The 26,043-nt window shown below is 34.2% G+C and overlaps 1 protein-coding gene across 10 annotated transcripts in view; it reads left to right on the forward strand.

Annotated features, from left to right (window-relative positions):
* Nucleotides 1–26,043, forward strand: part of VPS13B (vacuolar protein sorting 13 homolog B) — a 748,802-nt gene that overhangs the window by 63,820 nt on the left and 658,939 nt on the right. For all 10 annotated transcript variants that reach the window (XM_055303543.1, XM_055303538.1, XM_055303542.1 and 7 more), the window contains 7 exons: nt 1,064–1,238; nt 9,319–9,587; nt 16,831–16,926; nt 17,391–17,513; nt 17,985–18,122; nt 19,168–19,255; nt 24,724–24,915. In XM_055303543.1, the coding sequence (XP_055159518.1) occupies nt 1,064–1,238; nt 9,319–9,587; nt 16,831–16,926; nt 17,391–17,513; nt 17,985–18,122; nt 19,168–19,255; nt 24,724–24,915 (1,081 nt within the window). The remainder of the gene's footprint in view (nt 1–1,063; nt 1,239–9,318; nt 9,588–16,830; nt 16,927–17,390; nt 17,514–17,984; nt 18,123–19,167; nt 19,256–24,723; nt 24,916–26,043) is intronic.

The raw sequence follows: 26,043 nt of genomic DNA on the forward strand, positions 1-26,043 counted from the left end.
TGGCAGGCCTGCACTGCACGCTCTGCCCTCCTGCTACCAACCTTTTACTTACCTTTTCTTGATCTGCTCATTGTATGATTTTTAAATAAGTTTTAAGAAATCTGTACTCATTTAAATGAGTATTTTGCAACTTTCTTTCCCTTCAAATACAAATTTTTCTGCCTTTAACCCTAAAAATATGATGATTACTGTAACCTTTTCATGTTTCATAGACTCTCAAATACCTTCCAAGAGACTTGGAAGTCAAAATAAACCTTTTAAGAGACTTGACTTTATGACTTAATTGGTCTTATTCCATGTTTATGTAACAGCAAGGAACCATTACACTGAGACTATGTTTATATTCCATTAACGTCTTTCTTTCTAAAGGATAAATTTGATTGCTGTATATCCTATTTGTTGGTAATTAATCTTGTTTCTTTGTTAATAGCTGATTCATGTTATAAATTTTATGTCCTATTTATTTAAATCTCTTAAAATATGTTTGGAAAACTTTTCTGAACATAATGTCACTTGGTTTTTCATATTTGACAAAATTTTATTATGTTCATACTTCTGTAGTTGTAATGTTAGTAATTTTTCCACTTAGACTTTTAGGATGTGTATGTATTCTTTTTGGTTAATAAAGCTATAAAGGGTGATTAAGGTTTTACTAAAATGACATCATTAAATTTTATTCTTGGTGTAACAGAAGTTTTTCTGAATTTGAGGGGAATGCTATCATTCTCTTCATAGTATGGAGTTGATATTTTGGTTCCATAACTTTATTTCTGGAAAAGTTATCTAGAAAAAAAAAGTTATCTAGAAGTCTAGTGTGACTATCTTTTCATCATCATTTCTATTTGGACTTAAATAATTTGGTTTAGTACAGTTTCTATCTAAAGTTTATTGGCCATTGTAGCAAGATTCCTGATATTAGAGTGAACTGTTTTGGCTTATATTGGAAATGTTTGGGACATTACTTTTCTCTTATGGTATTCTATTTTAGGACTTTTAATATTTATGTTAAAAGGTACTTCCTTCGAACATGTTTTTGTTGATGTTTTTTTTTTTTCACATACAGATTCATACTTTAGTAGAGAGCTTGAAACTTTCTATCACAGATCAACAATTGCCTATGTTTATCCGTATAATGCAACTTGGAATTGCTCTTTACTATGGGGAAATAGGCAATTTTAAAGATGGAGAAACAGAAGATCCTACCTGCCACAATAAAGATATGTTAGGAAACATTACAGGTAAATATAACAAAAACTTTATTTTAAATTATTGCTTGTATAGTGTTTTCACATTGTGAAACTTAAATAAAACATTAGATTGAATTTTGCAGTGTTCTAATATGATGGGATGATTTTATTTTGGTTGTTTGACACTACTTTGATTTTTTTTTAATATGCTAGATATTACTTGATTTTCTTTTTACATGCCCAAAGTAACTAATATTTCTGATAGGTATAAATGTTTAGAATGTATGTTATATATAAAAGTTAAGGTAGTACAACATCAACATTTCCTAATAAATTGTGGATTGGTATTTTTTGGTGAAGGCTTACCAAGAGTTACAATGGAGTTAGATATATTAATTATATGTATTTAACACTATAGTTATGTTTAATTGACTATACGCTTCATTGGAAGATACCTAGTTAATTAATGGGAACATTATTAATGTAGTATATATTTCATTGAAGGATACTGGTGAGTTGACTTCAGTTATTGAGTTCATTATACTTTTACTAAAGTCTCCTGAATGTACTGAATATTGGTAATGTGGGAGAACACAGAGATAAAAAGGTGTGTTCTTTTCCCTTAAAATCTTAAGGTACAGTAGAACAGATAGACCTGTGATAGTTTACTATGGTGTGGTAGAAGGAAAGAATGTTTGATTAAATAGAGGTTTAAATGATCTGAAGAAGGAAGATGATGAAAAGAATGATTGACTTTGACTTGGCTTTGAGACATAGGAAAAATTTGGAGAAATAATGAATTTCCATAGTTAGAGCTTTTAGAAAGGAAAATGCTAAAGGGTGCCTGAGTGGCTCAGAAGCTAAGCTTTTGCCTTTGGCTCAGGTCATGATCCTGGGGTCCTGGGATCAAGCTCCTTGCTCAACAGGAAGCCTGCTTCTCCTCCCTCTGCTTGTGTTTTTTTTTTTCCTCTCTCTCTCAAATCAACAAAGTCTTGAAAAAAAAATACTAAAACTTAGGAACAAGTAGCCCAACTTTAAAAAAAAAAAATGAGGAAAAGGCCAGAACAGACATATGTGCAAAAAAGGTATGCAGATGCCCAACAGGCAGATGAAAAGGTGCTCGACATGTTTAGTCATGATAGGGAATGCAAATCAAAACCACAGTGAGACATTTCAAGGCTACTGGCAGGACTATAATAAAAAGACACATAATCACAAGTGTTGGCAAGATTGTAGAGAAGTTGTAACCCTTGTGTTGATAGTGGGAATGTAAAATGGAATAGCTGCTTTGGAAAACAATCTAGTTTCTTAAAAAGTTGAACAAAGAGTTACCTATGACCCAGCAATTCCACTTCTAGGTATATATGCAAAAGAATTGATAATCTAGGGGATCCCTGGGTGGCTCAGTGGTTTAGCGCCTGCCTTTGGCCCAGGGTGTGATCCTGGAGTCCCAGGATGGAGTCCCACATCGGGCTCCCCATGTGGAGCCTGCTTCTCCCTCTGCCTGTGATCTCTGCCTCTCTCTGTGTCTCTCATGAATAAATAAATAGTCTTAAAAAAAATTGATAACCTATGTTTATATAAAAACTCACATTTGAATGTTAATGGCAGCATTATTTATGAAAATCAAAAAGTAAAACAACTCAAATGTCCATCCACTGATGAATGGATAAATGATTGTGAGATATATATATATATATATATATATATATCTCACAATCACACACACACACATACACATACACACTAGAATATTATTCAGTCATACAAAAGAATGAAAAACTAATACATGCTGCAACATGATAAACTTTCAAAATACCTTAAGTGAAAGCAGCCAGTCAGAAAGGGACACATTGTATGATTCTATTTATATTCCATATTAGCCAATTCCATGGAAGCATAAAGTAGATTAGTAACGAGGCCTGTGGGGACAAAGAAAATGGGGAGTGATTGCTTATGGGGAAAGGTATTATTTTTAGAATGATGAAAATTGGATGGTAATGATGGTTGTACAACTTTGTGATTATACTAAAAACACTGAATTGTACACTTCCAAAGGTGAAATTTTTTATTTAAATTATATCTTATTAAAAACTATTATCACCTTAAAAGCTTAGGGAAATAACATTAATAAATCTATGTGTGATATACCTTTATTTCACACTGGAGAGTGAATTCCTGTTAGCCAACTCCTGAAACAGGAATAGTATCAACACCTAGAAGAAAACCTAGCACTAGAAGGTGCTCAGTTTTTTTTTCTAACATGCTATTATGACAAACTTCAAATATATAGAAAAACAGAGTATTATATGGTAGACGCCCATATACTCATCATCTAGATTCTACACTTAATGTTTGTTAATTTGCTTTAGCACATAGCTGTTCATTTAACTTCTTTCTTCAGTTCAACAATGTTTTTGACTTCGAAAGCATATTGTTAACTAGTGTTTATTAATGGTTTTTATTTTTTCGAGGGTGTAATTTGCAAAGTGAACTGCATGAATCTTAAATATACTATTTGAGCTTTGAGAAGTGTGTACACCTGTGTGATGTAGAACATTCCTCAAGATACAGGTTATCAGTATCTCCAAAAAGTTCTCTTTTGCCCCTTTCTAATCATTCAACACCCCATTCCATTTCCCCTCAGGAAAAGACTGAATTTGAAAAAGTTCTGTTGATTCTAGGATTTCATATAAATCAGATCATACAGTATAAACTCTTGTGAAAGGATTCTTTCATTAAGCATAATATTCTTTTTTACTTTTAATTATTAAGACTTTTTTTTGAGCAGTTTTAAGGTTCACAGCCAAATCAAAGGGTATGTTCAGAGATTTCCCATATACTCCCTACCATCAAACATGCATAGCCTCCTCCTGTTAACAACATCCTACGTGGGATGTAGTACATAACACATGTACTACAATTGATGCAACTACTTTGACACATCATTGTTACCCAGGGTCCATAGTTTACGTTATGGTTCACTCTTGCTATTTTACGTTCTCTGGGTTTTGGCAAACGTGTAATGATATATGTCCATAATTACAGTTTCATACAGAGTATTTTCACTGCCCTGAAGGTATAATATTTTGGAGATTCATCTGTGTTGTTGCATATATTATCGCTAGATACACGGTATGAATATACCATAGTTTATTTTAGCCATTCTCATGTTGATGGATATTTGGGCTGTTTCCAGTTTTGGCTATTATAAGTAAAGGTGTCTGGGACATTCTTCTACAAATCTCTTGTAGACATGTGGTAAGCTTTCTCTTCGGTAGATACCTAACAGTGGAATTGTATGTTGAGGTAGTGCCAGGTGTGCCATTGACATTCCCACAACATTGTAGGAGAGTTCCACTTGTTCCACATCTTTGCCAGCATTTGGTGTTATTTTTTTTTTAACTTTTTGCTATTTTGGTGGATATGTTATATCTCATTGTGGTTTTAATTTGCATTTCATAGATGGGCAGTTATTTTGAAGTTTTTCATGTGGTTATTGACCATTAATATATATTTACCGTTGTGAAGAGTGCGTTAAACATTGGTTATTTTTAAACCTTTGTTGGTTTTCATTACTGATTTGTAATTTTTGTAATATATAATTGATTCAAGTCCTTTGTTACATACCTGTTTTAGGATTTTTTTTGTGGCTTGTGACTTGCCTAATTCATTTTTGAGTAGATTTCTGGAGCAGAATTGTAGTTTTTAATTTTATTTAAATTCAATTAATTAACATTTGTTATTAGTTTCATAGGTAGAGGTCAGTGATTCATCAGTTTTATGTAGTATCCAGTGCTCATTGCATCATGTGCCCTCCTTAATGTCTAGAGTTTTAAATTTTGACTAAATGTAGATTTCAAATTTTTGTTTTATAATTGTTTCATTCTGTCGTCTAAGAATGACTAGGTTTTTCTTCTGTGTTATAAAAGGGAGAAAACAGGGGGATCCTTGGTGGCTTAGCGGTTTAGCGCCTGCCTTTGGCCCAGGGCACGGTCCTGGAGTCCTGGGATCGAGTCCTGCGTCGGGCTCCTGGCATGGAGCCTGCTTCTCCCTCTGCCTGTGTCTCTACCTCTCTCTCTCTCTCTCTGTTTATCATGAATAAATAAATAAAATCTTTAAAAAAATAAAAGGAAGAAAACAACTCTATTTGCTTGCAGAATAGTCAGAATTAGTTTTCTCGTCTATCTAAAGCATAGATCCTTTTATTGTGAGTACTGTGGATTCCTTTGACACTCTGGTACAGTCTATGAACCTCTTCTCAAAAGGTTTTAAGCATCTTGGTTTCAGTATGCCATGGTATCCTTTCTTCATGTTACTTGTGTTTGGAATACATTAAGGTTTTTATGTCTGTGGGTTTGTAGTTTTCCTGTGTACTTAGAAAATTTATGGGCATTATTTCTTAAATTATCTTTTTCAGTTCTCTCTCCTATGGAGACTCTAATTACATGATTATTAGGCTGTGTGAAGTTCACCAGAGCTCTCTGCTGCTCTGTTCATTCTTTTTCTTTTTCTTTTGTTGATTTTTTTTTAATTTTTTATTTTGTTGATTATTGAGCATTTCTGTTTCTGCTCTGGCTCACTAATCTTCTGTATCTAATCTGCTGTTAATCACAGTTTATATTTCAGCTCAGATACTGTGTTTTTCATCTTTAGAATTTGTATTGTTAAAAAATTTATCTTTCATATTTCTTCTCATTTATGCTTTCTTAAATACTTTAAGTATTTATATAGCTGTCTCAATGTCTGTGTTTAGTAATACTAAGCTGTGTCATCTTTCTGTATGACTTTTTTCCTAATCTGTGTTTTATATATTTTCTTTTTTGCATGTGTGATAATTTTTAATTTGATGCCATACATTGTGGGTTTTATCTTGTTGGGTACCAGATATATTTGTATATAGCAAAAAGTTAAGTTACTTGGAAATAATTTAATTCACTTGTCTTGCTTTAAATGTTTTTTTAGTTGGGATCAGAGCCACCATTAGCTTAAGGCCAGTTTTGTCTCACCAGTGATGCAGCCTTTTGAGTACTTTCTTGATGCCTAATGAATGAAAGGTTTTTTCTTTCTTTCTGGTGAGATCACAAACTAGTCCCAATTTTGTGTAAGTCTTGAGGGTTGTTTTCTTGGCTTTTTTCTGGTGGTTCTTTTAGTGGCCTCAATAGTTTCCTTGCATGAAATTGAGTATTACTTACCTGAGACCTGGAGTGGGAGGGACCCTCTGCAGATAGGAGGAGCTCTCTCTCTGAACAGGTTTTTCTTGTTTGGTACTTTTGCAGCAAACTGTAGCCCCTGGACTCATTATTCTTTCTTCTTAGGAGACTACTGTGCTTGGATTCTCTTCTTCTTGACCCTGGCTTAGAAACTCCTTCCAGGCCGTAAGATGGGGCAAGCATACACCTCATTTTTTTTTTTTTCCCATCTCTCAGGATTCACTGGTTTAACTGCCTGATACCTAGTGTCTGAAAACCATTATTTCCTGTATTTTTTTTAACATGTGCTTCTATGTCAATACATTAAATAATGACAATTAGCAAGAAGTCTAATAGCTATCATAATTTCAAAGTAGTAATGTGTGTAAATGGTATTTTGAGATAGCTTTACAACTGCCTTTCTGATTTTTTGTAGGCGTTACAGTTGATGGTGATGCAACTGTGATTTACTTATATTTATAATTAAGCTATGCAACTGCAGTTTGTTAGCTACATTCATAATTAAAAGTGCTACATTTAAACACTTTATTTTTTCCATTGAAATTTATGAAGTTCCTGAATTCTATCAAAGGGTCCCAGGTTAAGATGCACTGTTCTGAAGGAAAAGAATATTTTAGGAAATTCTAACCAGAGATTAGGGAGATGCTTTTTTTCTTTTCAAGGCTCTAATTATTCTTTCTGCAAGGGAGGTGAGCAAGAGATTTGAAACTTCAGAAGCGTCTTTCATCAAAATCCCTCTTAATTTTTAATTAAGTATGAATTATAGTGGCTGGTTGCTAGTGATTTTTTTTTTTTCTTCACAAGATCAAGCAGTGAGTACTTCTTCTGTTTCACTGGTTTATTTTTATTTATTCATGAGAGAGAGAGAGAGAGGGGGGGGGCAGGCAGAGACATAGGCAGAGGGAGAAGCAGGCTCCCAGGAGGGAGCCCCATGTGGGACTTAATACCAGGACCCTGGTATCACAACCTGAGCCAAAGGCAGATGCTCAATCTCTGAGCCCCCCCAGGTGCCCCTATTTTAATGATTTAGACAACAGATGTCAAGAGTCCAGCTCTGTAGAGTCAGCCTGGTCACTGCTTCTTGGATAGAGGTGGCCTGACTTGTTTTATGACCAAGATGATATTCATTGATGTCCAGTTTGAAGTCTTACCTGGGGCATTGGTAACAGGTTTTATTCATTCCCCAATAGAAACTGATAAAATGTTTATGGTTAAACAGCAAGATAAAAAGATTATATAAAATGTTTTCTAGATATTAACTTTTATAATTTATTTTGAAGTAAAATGGCTAAAGTTTCTTGATACTTGATACTAGGTTCTTTAGTTACTGCATACTGTCATTTCCTTCCCAGATGAACTAAGGTAAATGGTCATGAACTATACATATAGGATATTCCAAGAGTCTCCTGTCATAAGGTTTTTAAAAGTTACAAAGTTATTCTAGGCAGAAATCCTATAAGTAGATCTGAATGAAGATGATACTTAATGGAGTATATGTATTATAGTTTTATCACTGAAAAGTAGGTATGCTGAAATCTGCTGGAGACTGCTTATACCATGAATTTCCTAAAAAGTAATTTTTTTTCTACATTCCATGGTACTTGTTTTTTGTTGGTGTTGTTAGGATAATGTTAAAGGGCTTTGATGCAGTTTGTCTTATAAAAATGGAATGAGTTGGGGATCCCTGGGTGGTGCAGCGGTTTGGCGCCTGCCTTTGGCCCAGGGCGCGGTCCTGGAGACCCGGGATCAAATCCCATGTCGGGCTCCCGGTGCACGGAGCCTGCTTCTCCCTCTGCCTGTGTCTCTGCCTCTCTCTCTCTCTCTGTGATTATCATAAATTAAAAAAAAATAAAAAAAAATCTTAAAAAAATGGAATGAGTTGGAATGGTTGAAATCTAGATCCTATGCCAATTTCTAACTTAGTGAAAGTTCTTTGCTATAATTTTTTCATATGTAGAGTAGGAAGGGTACTAATTTACATTCCTAGTAATAAGAATCACCAACAATACTATTTTGTTTAGCTTTATGTATGTATGATTCTATTATAATATTTAGTTCTGCCTTTAGGAATAGTTCCTTTTTTTTGGGGGGGGGTGCATTTTGCCTAGGAGTGCTTGATGTTTTTATTGGGTGTATCAGGAAATAAAGAACTTTTCTTGGCTATTTCTGATACTGTGTTTCTTTTTTCCTTTTTTTATAAATTTATTTTTTATTGGTGTTCAATTTGCCAACATATAGAATAACACCCAGTGCTCATCCCGTCAAGTGCCCACCTCAGTGCCTGTCACCCAGTCACCCCCACCCCCCCCGCCCACCTCCCCTTCCACCACCCCTAGTTCGTTTCCCAGAGTTTGATACTATGTTTCTGAGAAAAGTCAGTTTTTCACTACTTTGCCTTATTTTGAGGAGGAAGTTTTTAATTAGTGGAATGCTAAAGAATGAATTTATTCTTTATATTTAGCTAATACATTTAAAATTATATGATTAATTATGCCATATATAATATGAATTGTGAACTATGAATGGGGATTAGCATAGTACAACATGTAGAAACTTGAAAGTAATGGGGTGCCTGGGTGGCTCAGTGAGTTCATGTCTGCTTTAGGCTCAGGTTACGATCCTGGGGTCCTGAGATGGAGCTCCTTGCTCAGCAGGGAGCCTGCTTCTCCCTCTCCGTCACTTTCCCCTGCATGTGTTCTCTTGAGTGAATGCTCTCGTGCTTTCTCTCTCTGTCAAATAAATAAAATATCTTAAACCAACAAACTTGAAAGTAGTAATGCTAAATTATTGGTTTCAGATAATAATAGCCATTGTATAATTTGCGTATGATTTATATGTGGAAAGAAGGATGTGTTACAGAATTTACATTCTTAATTTTAAATTGTCTTAATTTATTTAAAATGACTTTATTTTGATAGGTTCTGAAGATGAAACAAGAATAGATATGCAGTATACTGCTCAGTACAAAGGCCAAGAGCTATATTCACAGCAAGAAGATGAACAGCCACAGGGATGGGTATCGTGGGCCTGGTCATTCGTGCCTGCAATTGTGAGTTACGATGATAGCGAGGAAGACTTCCTTGGGAATGATCCTACATCAGCCATGCATCAGCAAAAAGCACAGACTTTGAGGGATCCTATTGTGTCTATAGGATTTTATTGTACAAAGGCAACGGTGACTTTCAAAGTAGGTTTCCTCTTTCTTGTCTATTTTACCTTTAATGTATAAATTTTGATTTCTAGGAAGGATCTGATTTGAAGTTTGTTTTATACTTGGTAGATGTAAGATAGTCTAGCAATCTTTCTTTCTTTCTTTCTTTCTTTCTTTCTTTCTTTCTTTCTTTCTTTCTTTCTTTCTTTCGATTTTATTTATTTATTTATGAGACACACACACACACACACACACACACACACACACACACACACACAGAGGCAGAGACACAGGCAGAGGGAGAAGTAGGCTCCATGCAGGGAGCCTGATGCAGGACTCGATCCCGGGACTCCAGGATCACGTTCTGGGCCAGAGGCAGGCGCTAAACTGCTGAGCCACCCAGGGATCCCTGCAGTCTTTATTTCATAAAATTATGTTCCCTCATCTGACTCTGAATTTTGATCTTTTTCTATCTTCTTAAAGCCTTCTCTCTTTTTTTTTTTTTTTAAATCAGTTTCTTGGAAATCAGTTTCTCCTCCCACTGAATCTTTAAATTGGCATATAGAGATCTCTTTATATTTCTATTAAAAAATCTCTCCCATGAATTCGTATATACCTCCAGTTACTGTTTCATCTCTGGCTTTCTTTCATTACAAAATTTCTTTTAAAGACTGTTTATATAAAATTTCACTCTTTCCTCACCTCTTTCACTCTACAAGATAGTCCTATTTCTTTTCTAGGTCCTCATTTAACTTGTTTTTTTCAGCAGTGTTTCACAGGCTTTGACTCCTTTCTTATTTGACAAACATGTAAAGTATATAGTCAAAAGAGATTATATAATAGGTATTTTCCTTTTAAAGAACAGTAGAATGAACACTTTAATATTTTTATGGTAAGTTTTTAATTCCAGTTAAAACAAACCAATATAACATACAGTGTTACATTAGTTTCGGGTATACAATATAGTGATTGAACACTTTCATACAACATCTGGTGCTCATCACAAGTGTACTCTTTAATCCTTATCACCTATTTAACCCATCCCCCCACCCTCCCAAACCATCAGTTTTTCTCTATAGTTAAGAGTCTGGTTTTTTTGGTTTGTCTCTCTGTCTTCCCTCACCTTTGTTGTTTGTTCACTATATGTGGCTTAAAATCCACATGAGTGAAATCTCTGACTGGCTTATTTCACTTAGCATTATACCCTCTAGCTTTATTCATGTCATTACAAACGGCAAGATTTCATTCTTTTTTATGGCTGAATACTCAGTTGTGTATACACACACACACACACCCCATATCTTCTTTATCTATTCATCAGTCCATGAACACTTAAACTGCTTCCATAATTTGACTGTTGTAAAATTATGCAATCAGCATAGGGATGCATGTATCCCTTTGAATTAGGAATACCCTTTATTTTAAGAAATAGAAAATTCTTATTATTTTGGCATCCCGTGTATGTTCTTTGAGCATATATTGTCTTATTTGACAGATATAGCTTAAAGTTAATTTTGAGTGTTTATTTCATAGATTTTATTTTTACTTTTTATTATTTTTAAAGATTTTATTTATTTATTTGACAGAAAGAAAGAGAACATAAGCAGGGGGAGTGGCACGGAGATAGAGAAGGCTCCCTGATGAGCAGAGTCCGAGGTGGGACTCAGTCTCAAGACCTTGGCATCATTCCTTGAGCTAAAGGCAGACTCCTAACTGATTAAGCCGCCCAAGCACCCCTCTTGGCTTTTATAATAGTGTTATCACACATGTAATGCCCTTAAACAGTTTCTAATTCATTCAACAAGTAGATACTAATGCCTTCTACGTGCCAGGCACTGTTTTGTCTTTAAGGTTACCCATTGAGCAGATGACATATATATCCCTGCCTCTTAAAGTATAAATTGTCAAAAAAAAAGTATAAATTGTCACTATAAGCGAATAAGCTGTGTAGTATACCCATTTATAATAAGGGTTATGTAGAAAAAATACAGAAGAGGAATAGTGAATGTGTCCATTAGATAGGAAGGGATTATGCAGTTTACTATTGGGTGATCAGGGAAGGTTTTAATGGGAAGGAGATCTTTAAGCAAAGACTCATGAAAGAGGAAGCTTTGTGAATTAGTAGGAAAGAATATTCGAAGAATAGCAAAAGACTCTAAAAGTTCAAGGAATAGGAAGGAAGCCAGTGCACCCACAGCAAAGTGGGCTAAAATCGAAGTAGTATAAAATCAGGTAAGAGAGGTGATGGGGTTGGAGAGAGATCCATAAATTGTAAAACTGTATAGGTCATTTTAGGTTGGGGACTTTGTCATTAGTCTTGAAGAGGTTGGGAAGTTTTTGGACAATTTATAGCACAGTGGTTACAGGATGATCTGAGTTATATTTTAAACTGCATCACTCTGGTTGCTGTGTTGAGAATAGATTATAGGGGGCGAAAGCAGAAATAAGATCAGACAGGATAAAAATTTTCAAGCAGAAGATAATGATAGCTTGGACTAGGATGATAGGCAGGGGAGGTGGTGAAATGTAACTGTATTTTGGATGTGTTTTGAAGGTCAAGAGGACAGTATTTCTTGATTTTATTGTGAGATGTAAGTGAAGAGGATCCAGAGATGGTGCTTGAGCAACTAGAATAATTGAGTTCTGATTTTTTGGCATGAGGAACACTGTAAGAGGATTAGGTTTGAGATAGAATCGGGAGTTTGGTTTTGTACAAATTTAAGATGCCCACTATATATTCAAGTAGAGCTGTTGGGTTGGATTAATGAATTTAGAATTCAGATTAGAAGTTTGGTCTCGGCATAAGATTTGAGAGTCAAGATTTTATTAAGACTGGAATCAGTATAGATACAAAAAAAGAAGAGGTTCTAGGGCCAACCTCTGGGGTACTGTGATGTTAATGATTTGGAAAGAAAAGGCAGAAATAGTGTGGGAAACTGAAAATAAATTAGGCAGAAAAACAAGAGTGTCTATTTGGAAGCTGAGTGCCATAAACGTTTTAAAGTAGACAAAGTAGGTCATTTGTGAGAATGGATTATTAGATTTGGCATTGTGGGAATTGTTGATGATCTTGACTAGAGCAGTGATTTGACAGTAGTGGGATCTTAGTTGGAGTTGATTAAAAGCAAATGGGAACCCTGGTGGGAAAGTAAAGTGGCACAGTCACTGTGGAAAAAAGTTTGGTGGTTCCTTGAAACGTTAAACTTAAAATCAAGTGACTCAGCATTTCCACTATAGGTGCATACCCAGAGGAATTAAACTGTACTTAAATAGATGTATATGGGGATCCCTGGGTGGCTCAGTGCTTTGGCGCCTGCCTTTGGCCCAGGGCGTGATCCTGGAGTCCCGGGATCAAGTCCCGCGTCGGGGACTGCTTCTCCCTCCTCCTGTGTCTCTGCCTCTCTCTCTCTCTCTCTATCATAAATAAATAAATAATTTTTTAAAAAAATAAATAGATGTACATGAATGTTCATAAAAACACTATTTACAATGACCAAAAAGTTGAAGCAACCTGAGGTGCCTGGCTGGCTCAGTTGGTAGGGCATGCGACTCTTTAGCTTGGAGTAGGTTCGAGCCCCACATTTAGTGTAGAGATTACTTAAAAAAACAAACAAAACCCTTAAAAAAGTTGAAACAAACCAAATGTCCGTTAGAAAGAAAAATAACCTTTTCAGAAAATGGTGGGTAGTTTTTTTTTTTGTTTTGTTTTGTTTTGTTCTTTTTTTTTTTTTTTTTTTTTTGGTAGTACACCAAACTCAGTAAGTAATTTTTATTTTTTTTATTTTTTTTTAGTAAGTAATTTTTAAAACAGCTACTTGTATCTCCAGCTCTTGGAAATTGCTGGTATACATTGATCAAATAAATCATCCATCCTCTGCCTGTCTCCTCTTCTGCCTTCCATCTTCCAAAATTTTGAGTTCCTCTTTTATTGAATAAATTCTTCAGTTTTATGTATCTTGTTGGTTTATTATGGAGGCATTTTTCTGCAGGAGATAAACTCATGGGTCCAACCTGTGACGTAGTATTTAGTTAACTTGTTAGATACTGGAAATGTAGCACAGAAAATAACAAGTTTTTGCTCTCATGGTGTTTTTAATTTGGTGTGGATTGTTTACTTGAAATAAATTTTTTCAATCAGTAATAAAGGGAGACAATTTATAACTACCCCAGATAGTGGATTAAAAGTATTTTAAAGTAAATAGTCTTTAAAGACTTTTCTAATTTAAAATCATTAAGTATTTTCTAATAATGACAAACCCTAAAAGATGTAGGAAATGAGTTTTTTTTTTTAAATTTTTATTTATTTATGATAGTCACAGAGAGAGAGAGACAGAGAGGCAGAGACACAGGCAGAAGGAGAAGCAGGCTCCATGCACTGGGAGCCCGACGTGGGATTCGATCCCGGGTCGCCAGGATCACGCCCTGGGCCAAAGGCAGGCGCTAAACCGCTGCGCCACCCAGGGATCCCAGGAAATGAGTTTTTAGCAAAAGTTAAACTTGATTGATTAAAAATCTTTTTTGGTAATAAAGACTGGGGCAATATGGTAAAAATACATATATTTTACACTTATTTCTAATTTGTCTATGAAACAAATTATTTTTATTATAAATTTCATAATTGAAATTCCTTGATCCATCTTAGATGAAAGGAATATGTATCAGTCTGTAAAATTAAAAAAAAAACAACAATAAAATCTTTAAAACATAATAAACTGCATCTGGGTGGTGCAGCTGGTTGAGCATATGATTCTTAGTTTTGGCTCATGTCATAAATTCAGGGTCCTGGAATGGATACCAATCAGGTACCATGCTCAGTGTGGAGTTTGCTTGAGATTCTTTCTCTCCCTTTCCGCTCATGCTCACACACTCTCTCTTGACTGTTGCCAACAGTCGAGATATATATTCCATATAATATCGGTTTTGTTTTTTAAATTTATTTAAAATTTTTTTTCATGTTATGATCATCTCTGCATTTAACAGATTTTTTTTGGCAATAATAATTCTAATTGTATTAATTATAAGTATATTCAGACTTAAATGATAAAAGATAAACATTATCAGTAACAGCAACATGAATTAACTACTTACTTTGAGAACTTACACTTATGACTTGGTGTAATTTTGAGTATAGTTGACCTACCATGTTACATTATTTCGGGTGTACAACATAGTGATTCCGCATCTCTCTACCTTATGGTAAGCTAACCACAAGTGCAGCTACCATCTGTCAACATACAATGCTACTACAGTGTCATTGACTATATTCCCTATGGTGTGCCTTTTATATTCCCATGACTAATTTTCCTGTAATGGAAGCCTACATATATCTCATTCTTCTTGATCTGTTTTGCCCATTCCCCCTTAAAACCATCAGTTTGTTCTCTGTGTTTATTGGTCTGATTCTTCTTTTTGTTGGTTTGTTTTTTAGATCCTACATATGAGTTAAATCATATGGTATATTGCCAGTTTTAGATGATCCAAAAGAAGTTGTTTTTAATCTAAGTTTGTGAGGGAATTTAAAGATTGCTAGTAAAATTCTCTTTCCTGGTGATTTTTGCATATTTATGTTGAATTTGAAATTATTTTGGTATATTCCTCTTCATTGATGAGAAGAATTGTATTAAATTGAGTCAGAGTAGTTTGTGTTTATATACAAAACTTTTATAGACTTTTAGGGCAGTACTCATTATACATCTTTTTAAAAAATTTAGAACGTTTATGTTTCTAAGTTTTCTCTAAGAGACATATGTTGAAATTTAGGAGGAAAACATTAGAATTCATTGTTCAGCTTGGATTTAAAGAATGTATGGAATTAATTTGTGGTTCATATTTTGGTCAGAAAATAAGGTCATGTTTCTACATTAGCATTCTTAACAGTTGATATCAATCCAACAAAAATCATGCCAAATTAAATGTAGCATTAAAAAAAATCATGTTGAAGATTTTTCTTGTAATATTTGAGTCCTTTTAATCAATTAATTGCTTTTTCTTTACAATAATTGTAGACAGCTGAAGGGTGATCAAGTTTAAAATGCTGAAAAAAAAGTCTAAAATGCTGAATTTTACTTGAGCATTTTAGAATTGTACAACAGTGTGTATACCAGTTCTAGAAGCATCTAAGAAATGAGGGCTTATGTATACAATATTTTTGTTACAAAAAATGAGAATAATCAGTTGATTTTAAGTATAAAGAAGTTATGTTTAAATGATAACGTTTTTGTTCAGTAAGTTCTGTTTGAAGTTCTTTTTTTTTAATGTGATCTTTGATTTTGCCTTAATGTTTGAATAAGGTATCCATTTCACAAGAGTGTGGACGGGTCTCATTAGTAAACATGGCAGAATACCTTTGAGAAAATAAAGACTTTATTTTGGAATAGTTTTAGGTTTATAGAAAGCTTGCAAAGTACAGAGAGTTCACATAGACTACTTACTGAGTTCCTCTGTTAACATCTTATGCTATCATAGTACATTTGTCAAAAGTAGGAAGCCAACACGGGTGCTTCCAGACTTTAACTGAGTTTCATAATGTTGTTTTCTATAACATGATCCAAACCAGGATACCACATTGCATATAGAAAATTTACCTCTTAAAAATGATTTATCTAGGTTTGTCTAGATACATACAAGTAATGTTTTATAAGCTTCAGGCGTGCGAAGGTTGTAGGGGTGGTGGGCGTTTTGGCAGCATCTAGATTAGTACTTGTTATCTAGCTGTCACTCATTAAGTATTTACATGATTGAATGAGTCTGAGACATATATTTTGAAAGTAAATCCCCATGAACCTACTTCCCTCATAGAGCTAGGTGAAGTTTTGTTGAATTTGTGTTTTTTCATAGTTTTCTTTTTGATGAAAAATTTGGGAGAAACTTTGGAAATGATTGAACTAACCCTGGTTGAATGTGTAGGGAGTATAAAATGAATTGAGGTTAAAGTACATGTAAATTTTTGGCAGAATATATGAACCATTATATGAGACTGTTCTAGTTACATAGGTTTTTTTTTTTTTTTTTTACCCTTTTTAGGCAATATTGCTAAGACAAGTTAAATAAAAATAAGATGGTATTTCAGCTCTTTCTTTGAGCTTAGACTAACATTTTCAACCGCTATAGCATGGATAATCTGTTACGGCTGTTTTTGTTGCACCTGTTCTCCTGCTTAATAATTAAATTTCCTGAATCTTAAAGTTGACCCTGTTTACATCAATTCATCATAATAATGACAGGTTATTGCTATCTAATACTAATTTTACTTACTTAATATTCTTATATTGTTTCTTAGGTCACTGAAATGCAAGCTGAGAGTAGTTATTATAGCCCTCAGAAAGTAAAATCCAAAGAAGTATTGTGTTGGGAACAAGAAGGAACTACAGTTGAGGTAATCATTCAACATTGAACATATATTTAAAACTTTTTGAATGTTCCTTAAAGTTAATATGTAATAAATGGAGGCTTTTTATCATAGTGACGTGTTTAAAATATATTCATGGTTTTTTATTTTTATTTTAGTCATCAGTAGTATTGATTGAAATAATTATGACTTTAACATAGATTCTACTGTAATATGAAACATTAATTCTTTCAGCCTTTCATTTAACTGGTATGAGCTTGTATGTATATGTGGATTAATGTTCATAAGATAGCAGTAATTGAGGATACAAAGATTTGAGGATACAGAGAGAAAGAAGATGTTTCTTATTTTAAATTTGGAAAGGCCATAATCCTAAAGAGGTTTCTGCTAATTCAGAAATTCTACAAGGGGAGCCTATAACATGTTTTTAAGTCTGTAACATTTTTATGAAATTCAAATTTTTAGTTCTAATGTTTCCTTCCCCCTTATAGGCCCTTATGATGGGAGAACCTTTCTTCAATTGCCAGATTGGTTTTGTAGGTTGCAGAGCCTTGTGCCTTAAAGGAATTATGGGTGTTAAAGATTTTGAAGAGAATATGAATAGAAGTGAAACTGTAAGTCAGATTCTCCCCCTACCTCTGCCCCCCTCTTTATGGATAGAATACAGGGATAATGAAGTGCTTATTGAAGTGTTTAACCATACCAAAAAAATTGTTAGACTACATATATCTTTGGCTTAAGAGAGGAACTTCACTGTGTTCCCTGTAAGAAATTATAGGGCTCAGGGGAATTTAGAAAGTTGGTAGCACTTAACACCTGGACAGTAGTTCCAAATACTTTCCAATTCATAAATGCTTCTTCTTTCTTGTTTATGGCAGCTACTTGGAGTTCCTTTTTGGTTTGTAAAATGTTCTTTGCCAAGATAGGCAGTGAAAATGGAGACAGCATTCCTTGTCTTTTTATAGGACTTAAAGTTGTAGTGATTTCTATTAACTACTGAATGGGTATTATAAAACCAAGGTTTTATTTTCTTTAACAGTTTAATGATTTTTCCTCCTGTTCAAAAATTTTGCATTTATTTTTAGGAGGCCTGTTTCTTCATTTGTGGTGAAAATTTGAATATGAAAGGTTTGACATACCTTACAAATTCATTGTTTGATTACCGAAGCCCAGAAAATAATGGTACTCGTGCAGAATTTATCTTGGATGCAGCTCATCATAAGGTCAGAGAATATATATTTGAGCCAATTTCTAGCTGTGTCTGGATGGACACTTTGTGTGAATACTTGTGATTGCCATTTTTCTTTTTAAGTAATACATTCTGAATGCTGGTTGTTTATTGAAACCTTTAGAATATTTTAGTCCAGGTTCTACATCTAGAGAAGTTTGAAGAGTACACAAAGGTCTCTACTTATATATACTAAGTAGCCAATTAGTTTGTTTATCCATTCCCTACTGTTAAAATAGTCATGGAGGAAACTTATAGAATTATCATTTAATTAGCAGTTACTTTTGGATATAGGATTAATGAGAAGAGATGAAGAATTTTACATTTTACTAGGTAAGTGTCTTAGTGTTCGAATTTTTCATGTAAAATAATGTAGTTTTATAGAGTAAATTTAAAAAATCAAAAAGTATAATAGAATAATGTAAATCTTAATCCTTTTTACTACATTTATAAAGAATTCCATTTTAATCTGCATATTTGTATATATTTTGAATATTTTAGTATATCTTTAGTTTTTGAGTTGTTTCCTATAAGTACTGGAATATTTAACAATATATAAGGATTAATTATATTTGAGAATATATATTGGACAGTTTTGCGATGGTGATAAAGATCAAGGGTATACTATCCTATTCCATATAGTTATTAACCAGACATTATTGATAAAGTGGTCAAAATGTCTAGTAGAATTACGGATGTCCTTTGGTGTGGTTTGTAGTAGAGTTAACATTACCTGTTTTAGAAGTGAATTTTTTGGATAGCCTCTGTTCTCCTTTTTTTTTTTTTTGGTAAACTTTTGAGTTGATATTCTATGTAAGGAGTATATTTGATTCTTTACCTATCAGGCTTTTTTTTTAAATAAATTTATTTTTTATTGGTGTTCAATTTACCAACATACAGAATAACACCCAGTGCTCATCCCGTCAAGTGCCCCCTCAGTACCTATCAGGTTTTGTTTTTTTTTTTTTTTCCTATCAGGTTTTAAACTTAGAAGTCTCTTCTGTACAATTTGTGTTCTGTTTGCTTTTCTTTGTTGGCAGGAGACCTACACTGAGGTAGCTGGAATGCAAAGATTTGGGGCTTTTTATATGGATTACCTGTATACAGTGGAGAATATCATTGGCAAAGGTACTATTTCTTTCCTTTGTGTTTGCTTTTCCTTGGATAACAGAAACAAAAGACTCATCAGAATCAGTTGGTCCTTGACTGGTTGTAATTGGTTACATCAGATTTACCTTCTGTTACTTAGGGGAATAAGTTTAATATTATGTTAGAATTTTCTTAGATACTTATTTTTATCTTTGTGTAGCTGACTGAGAAGACATTTTTTTTTTGAGAAGACATTTTTTATAGCCAACCAGATTTCGTTCTATTATGCACCAAATATTAAAATTTTGATACATCAAATTTTATGTTGCATTGAGTTGTCAAAAAGCATAAACGTTTCCTTTTCTGTGTTAAATGCATTTTGAAGGTTATATAGATCTTTTATTAAAAAAACTGTTTCAAGCAGAAGAGTGGAAATAAATTCTTCTGGAGACTGTGGATATATAGTCTTATGTGTTTATAAGCAATCAAACGATGCTTTTAAGAATTTAACTGATACTTTATGTGCTCTTCAATATACTATATTGTACTTATTCTCATCTTTTTCATATTGAAACAGGTTTATCTTTTTTTTGTTAATTTTTCATATAGTAATGATTTCTGTGTGTTAGGTGATGAGTTAGATATAGTGAATGCCAAGAAGACCACAGCATTTCTCAAACTAATAGGTAGGGTTTGTACACTTAACTAAATTATTATAATATAGCACATTAAAAACAGTAGTTGGGATCCCTGGGTGGCGCAGTGGTTTGGCGCCTGCCTTTGGCCCAGGGTGCGATCCTGGAGACCCGGGATCGAATCCCACATCGGGCTTCCGGTGCATGGAGCCTGCTTCTTCCTCTGCCTGTGTCTCTGCCTCTCTCTCTCTGTGTGACTATCATAAATAAATAAAAATTAAAAAAAATAAAATAAAAACAGTAGTATAAATGGATAGCTAAGAGAGGTCTAGGTCAGAAAGTGACTACTTTATTATTTTTTTTAAAGATTTTATTTATTTACTCATGAGAGACACAGAGAGAAAGAGAGGCAGAGACACAGGCAGCAAGGAGAAGCAGGCTCCTTGCAGGGAGCCTGATGTGGGATTCAATCCCTGGTCTTCAGGGTCATGCCATGGGCTGAAGGCGGCGCTAAACTACTGAGCCACTTGGGCTGTCCAGAAAGTGACTACTTTTATGTGTAGAGTTAGAGTCTTCACAGAGGAGTTGATCTTGAAAGATGATAACAAGATAACAAGTGTTGTTAGTTGAAAACAGAAGGAAAGAGCAGTGATTTTCTGCTTCCTTTTTTTTTGTAATGAATTTCTAAATGTTGCTGTTCTCATTGATCAAACCTTGGGTTTACTCTTTTCCCTATACTCTTTCCTGAAGTTCTCTCATTTTTTTCCATGGTTTAGTACCTTCCCTATATTGTTGATGTACATATTTATAATTTTAGTCCAAACTTCTTTAAGTATAGAATTAAATATCTAGTCTGTAGATGGCGTTTTTACTTCTTTACATGTCTCACAAATATTTCAAAACTGAATATGTTCAAATGGAATTATTAAAATCCTTATTACTGTCTACTGCTTTCCTCTTAATTTCAATATTCTTGTCTTGGAAAATTGTTCTTCTGTCTTGGGGCTGTTCAAGCCAGATACTTAGGAATCATCATGACTCACTTTTCATCTACAAAATCTGTTTTAAATTCATTCACTTCTCGTAAACACTCTTCCCACTTTAATCTACTGTCCTCTCTACATTTTAATAGCTTTTTTTTTTACTGGCTTCCTGCTGCCTACCCTTTAGGTTGGTTTAATTCCATGCTTAAAACCCTCACTCACTGCCTTTGCATTGCTTTATTTAAAAATTAAATTGTGTATCATATTTTGGTCTTGAGATCTCAAGAAAGAATTTTGGAGGAAAAGATATATTTTGATATGGACATTGAGGTAGATATATTCAGTAGCCAATTATATATAGGAAAGGGCAACTAAGAACTTCACAAATTGTTACAGTATTGTAGTTACCAAATGTAAGATGGTAGGTCTTCTGGTTGGATATGAAGCCATTTAAATGTGTTATGGATTCCCTGTCTTCTGAGGACATTGGAGTATCAAGTAGTTGTCCTTCAAATGAAGGAAACCAAGCACTGAAAATTGTACATATGCTGCTTCTACAGTTTCTAAAAGATAGAAGCAGTTTATATTTGCTAGTGTGCTAATCTGATTCTATAGCCTGCAGTCATAATTACTGGGTTCAGCTTTTCCTCCTTTTTTGATTACTTGAAACAAAGAAATTGTAGAATGAACCTAAGAAAAGTATTTTGAATTCTCACAGGTTAATTTCAGATACTTTAAAGAAATATTTCAACTAAAATTCTTGGTTTGGGGGCACCTGGATGGCTCACTGGTTAATAAGCCTCAGCCTTTGGCTCAGATCGTGATCCCAGGATCCTGGGATCAAGTCTCACATCAGGTTCCCTGCACGGAGCCTGCTTCTCTCTCTGCATATGTCTCTGCCTCTCTCTTTCTCATGAATAAATAAATAAAAGCTTAGAAAAAATAAAATTCTTGGTTTGATGTCACTGGACATTTTTTTGTTTATATAGTCCATATTATCAGAAAGTGCCATAAATTTAAGTACATAAATGCATATTGATAATTTCACAAAGTTTATAGTAAAGTCTGGAATTTTGAAAGTTGATTTGATTGGCATGTTTAAAGTAAGTTCATGATAGTATTCTAATTTAAGAAACCTAGTAAATGCAGTAAAAAAAAAAACCTTATATTTTGTTGTGATTAATGATGTAGTAGTACTTTAACCACATTGTGAAATGGCATATAAACAAAAATTCGTTTAGTAAGTTTCCTGTGCTACTGCTTGACATTGATAAGCATCTTCTGACAACTATTTTGTTTTTGTTATGCTGCCTGAAAGCATTGTTTTACAAACTCAATTGAAATATATTTTTAAAAGCTTTTATTTATTTATTCATGAGAGACAGAGAGAGAGAGAGAGAGAGAGAGAGAGAGAGAGAGAGAGAGAGACACAGGCAGAGGGAGAAGCAGGTTCCATGCAGGGAGCCCGATGTGAGACTTGATCCCGGGACTCCGGGATCACGCCCTAAGCCCAGGGCAGATGCTCAACCTCTGAGCCACCCAGGAGTCCCTAAATTGAAATATTTCTTATTAATATAACTGTTTGGGTATTTGTTACTATTACTACTGCCTTTCTCGTCTATTTTTAGGAAGTTATTACACATGTTGTTATGGACCTAAAATAATAGATAGCTGAAAATGTAATCTACAACAGGAAAATTTTTAGAGAACTATAAAGAGTTACAGTTGAAACAGTGCAGTTACTGGACTGATAAAAGGATGAGAGAGAAGTATCGTGGTTCATTGCCTGTTTGAATCTAGATGTCTTGGGACAGTGCTGGGGGTAAGGGAATGCTAAAATAGAAGGACTTTTTGATTCCTACATTCTATTTAAGGATTAATTTTCTAAAGCAAAAACAGACTCTTTTGTCTTTAAAGTTACCAGTTTTATACATAGACTTCTAAGGTATGTTATATACAAGCAAACTTTAATGAGAAGTCATGGGTGAAAAAGCAGATGAATCTATAATGAAAGAGGATAACTGGGGATATGTAGTTTTCACCTACACATTGACAGCGCAGATGGTTGGTGGAGTTGTTTTGATAGCTTGCAGAATAGGAAGGGGAATAATTTTCTATCAGTGAGTATAAAAGTATGGGAAGTTAGGGGCAATAGATAAAGATGCTGTTGCTTCTGGCTATCCCAGAGAGACTGGTAAGTCTTGTCTTTTCATTGGGCTGCCTTGATATTGTGTTGACTCTTAAGAGTAGCCAAAGGTTGAGGGAGCTGGGATGACCGAAACATATTGAGAGTGGATACGGTAAATATCTTGCTGAAAAGATACAGCTTAAAGCCAGTCCTAAATTTACATTTCAGACAGACCACTGGCATCTAAATTTAAACTACCTCATAGGGACGCCTGAATGGCTTAGTGGTTGAGCATCTGCCTTTGGCTCAGGCTGTGATCCTGGGGTCCTGGGATTGAGTCCTGCACCAGGCTCCCCACAGGGAGCCTGTTTCTCTCTCTGCCTATGTCTCTGTCTCTCTCTCTGTGTCTATCATGAATAAATAAAATCTTAAAAAAATAACTACTTTATAATCAAGTTGCATTATCTACAAAAAAATAAAACAACCAACGACCAACAAAAACAACAACAAATCCCGAAGCTTATAGACTTCTATTACTTTAGAGACAATTTGATGTCTGAAAAAAGGATCTTTTTATAAAATGACATTTATTTAGGAGGCCTAATAGCCCTTATGGGTCTCAAAGCAGGGCATTTTCCTTGTTTTTGCATATTGTTTGCAACCAAAGTTCTTTTGTTGTTTTCAAGTTAGCTCCACAACAGATTTACATGGCTTAGCTATGAAAAGCAGTGATTTTTTTTATGTGAATAGCATGTTGCTTATACCTAATTTCTAATGTGACTCAGTATTATTTATGCATATTATGTATAATATTCACTTTGTTTTATTTGTGACATTTAAGTCTGTGGCTGTCATCTGATTTTTGAATATTCAGTTTTTGTACATGGTACTGAGACTAAAGATTGAACTCGTTTATTTGAAATTACAGAAATGTGTTTTTTAAAAAGCTAGGAAGTATGGGTACAGAACCTTTGTGTTTAATTAGGCCTTCCTAGATTCTACAGGTACTAAGTGCTGGGAAGTGTTACTTTCCTATTTTTGTTTGAAAAAACAAATGGCTTAAGAATTAGAAATTACCATATGTTTTCGCTTATAACAGTAGATTTATGTATTAACAAATCTCTGATATATGGAGTATATGTATTAGATAAGGAGAAATACTTGCAGATAGAGGCAATATTTTTCTTAGAAGATAGCCCATGGTTTCTTCTTTAATATATGGGCAGATAAAGGATTGAAGAACTTGGGTTCTGAGATGGCCATATGATTTTATTCTGGAAAAAGTTTGAAGCAGGTAAAACCTATTGTTCCACTTCCACAGTCACTATAGACAACTCTTACAGCACCCTGTGAACATTTTTTTTCAGTGAAACTTTATAAGATAAAGCGTTAAAATGCAACTTCCTCTACTTAACCATTCCTAGTCAACATTGTAGTATTGTGTATAGAATTATTGGATATTAGGCATTGAGATTTTAGAGAATAATTTTCTAAGAATGAACATTTCAATTTTAAAGCACTTCTTGTAACATTAAATAGATTATGGGAGTAATTGTTATTTGAATTAGTATTTTTTTTTTGTTGTTGTTAGTAATACCATCTCATTTGTGTAGAGAAAAATATAGATTGGCAGTGTTCTGTGTATTCAGCCAATGGAGAATTGGTTTGAAGGCATTAAGCTGTAAGCTAAAAAGATGAGTAATATTACGATTGGTATATCTGATTGTTTAAAATATTAATGTAAGATGTGGTTTCTTGTAGGGTCTGCAAATCAACAAGACTTTTCTCCAGGAAAAAGTGAAGATATGGGGACAGTTCAGGAGAAATCTACCAAAAGCCTTGTTATAGGTCCTCTTGATTTTCGTTTGGATAGCAGTGCAGTACATAGAATTTTGAAAATGATTGTTTGTGCCTTGGAACATGAATATGAACCATATAGTGGGCTAAAACCAGGTTTGTTTTTGGCCTAATTTTAGTCTCTTGCTAGTTGATTTGTTTGTGTGTGTGTGTGTGTGTGTGTGTGTGTGTGTGTTTAAAGATTTTATTTATTTATTCATGAGAGACAGAGAGAGAGTCAGAGACACAACGCAGAGGGAGAAGCAGACTCCACATAGGGAGCCCGACGTGGGACTCCATTCCAGGTCTCTAGGAACACACCCTGGGCCGAAGGCCGCGCTAAACCACTGAGCCACCTGGGCTGCCCTTGCTAGTTGATTTGAATGATTATATAATCTGATTTGTTGTATTTTGCCAAATTACACTTTTTTATATAGTTTGCCTGCTTTTCATGTATTTAGTTGTTTAAAGAATACATGTGTGTAGAAGTTATGGGAGACGTCAAGATTTGGAAATTATTTATGTAAGTACTTTATTTGCTAGTATTTGTCAGCATTTTATTGCCATGCCTTTTTGATACTTTTTCCAGTGTATATTCTTGAAATCATTTTCCCACCTTAGTAGATTCTAAAGAGCATGGATATGGAGATGGACTCTAAACATACAAATTTAGCATTTAAGGACACTTATGACTTACTGGTAAAGAATTTGTTGTACACCTAATTTTTTCTACATGGTATGAAGGTATCGCGGTTTCAAAAATACAAATTCATTTTTTTTGCAATAAAGCACTCTAGGACATTATAGCATGTAAAGGGACCACTATGCGGTCAGACTACAGCTTGAATTCTGACCCCCGCTTTTAACCTTAGGAAATTTAAGTAAACATCACTGATTTTTCATTTTTCTGCCTCAGTAATGAGTTTAATTATTGTGACGGAGATGGTTAAATTGTTTCCCCAATATCCATTATCTTCTTATTTTATAGTAAAAGAGATTTCATGATAGAAATTCTTATGATAAAAATAAAGATACACATTCCAAGTATAGTTATAGGACTCAAGGTTCTGGCTACCTGGATAGGAGCAGAACTTTAATTACGTGAATTTTGAGGCTGTGACTCTAAAAGTAAAAGTGCATATCTTCCTTTTTTTCTTTACCTCTTCCTTCTGGCTAGAAAAAATTATAATGGCAAGAGCTGGAGCTGCCATATTTGATCCTGAGATGAAAATTGCATGCTGATGA

The sequence above is a fragment of the Nyctereutes procyonoides genome, unplaced genomic scaffold (genome assembly GCF_905146905.1).
Source record: "Nyctereutes procyonoides isolate TBG_1078 unplaced genomic scaffold, NYPRO_anot_genome, whole genome shotgun sequence".
Lineage (NCBI taxonomy): Eukaryota > Metazoa > Chordata > Mammalia > Carnivora > Canidae > Nyctereutes > Nyctereutes procyonoides.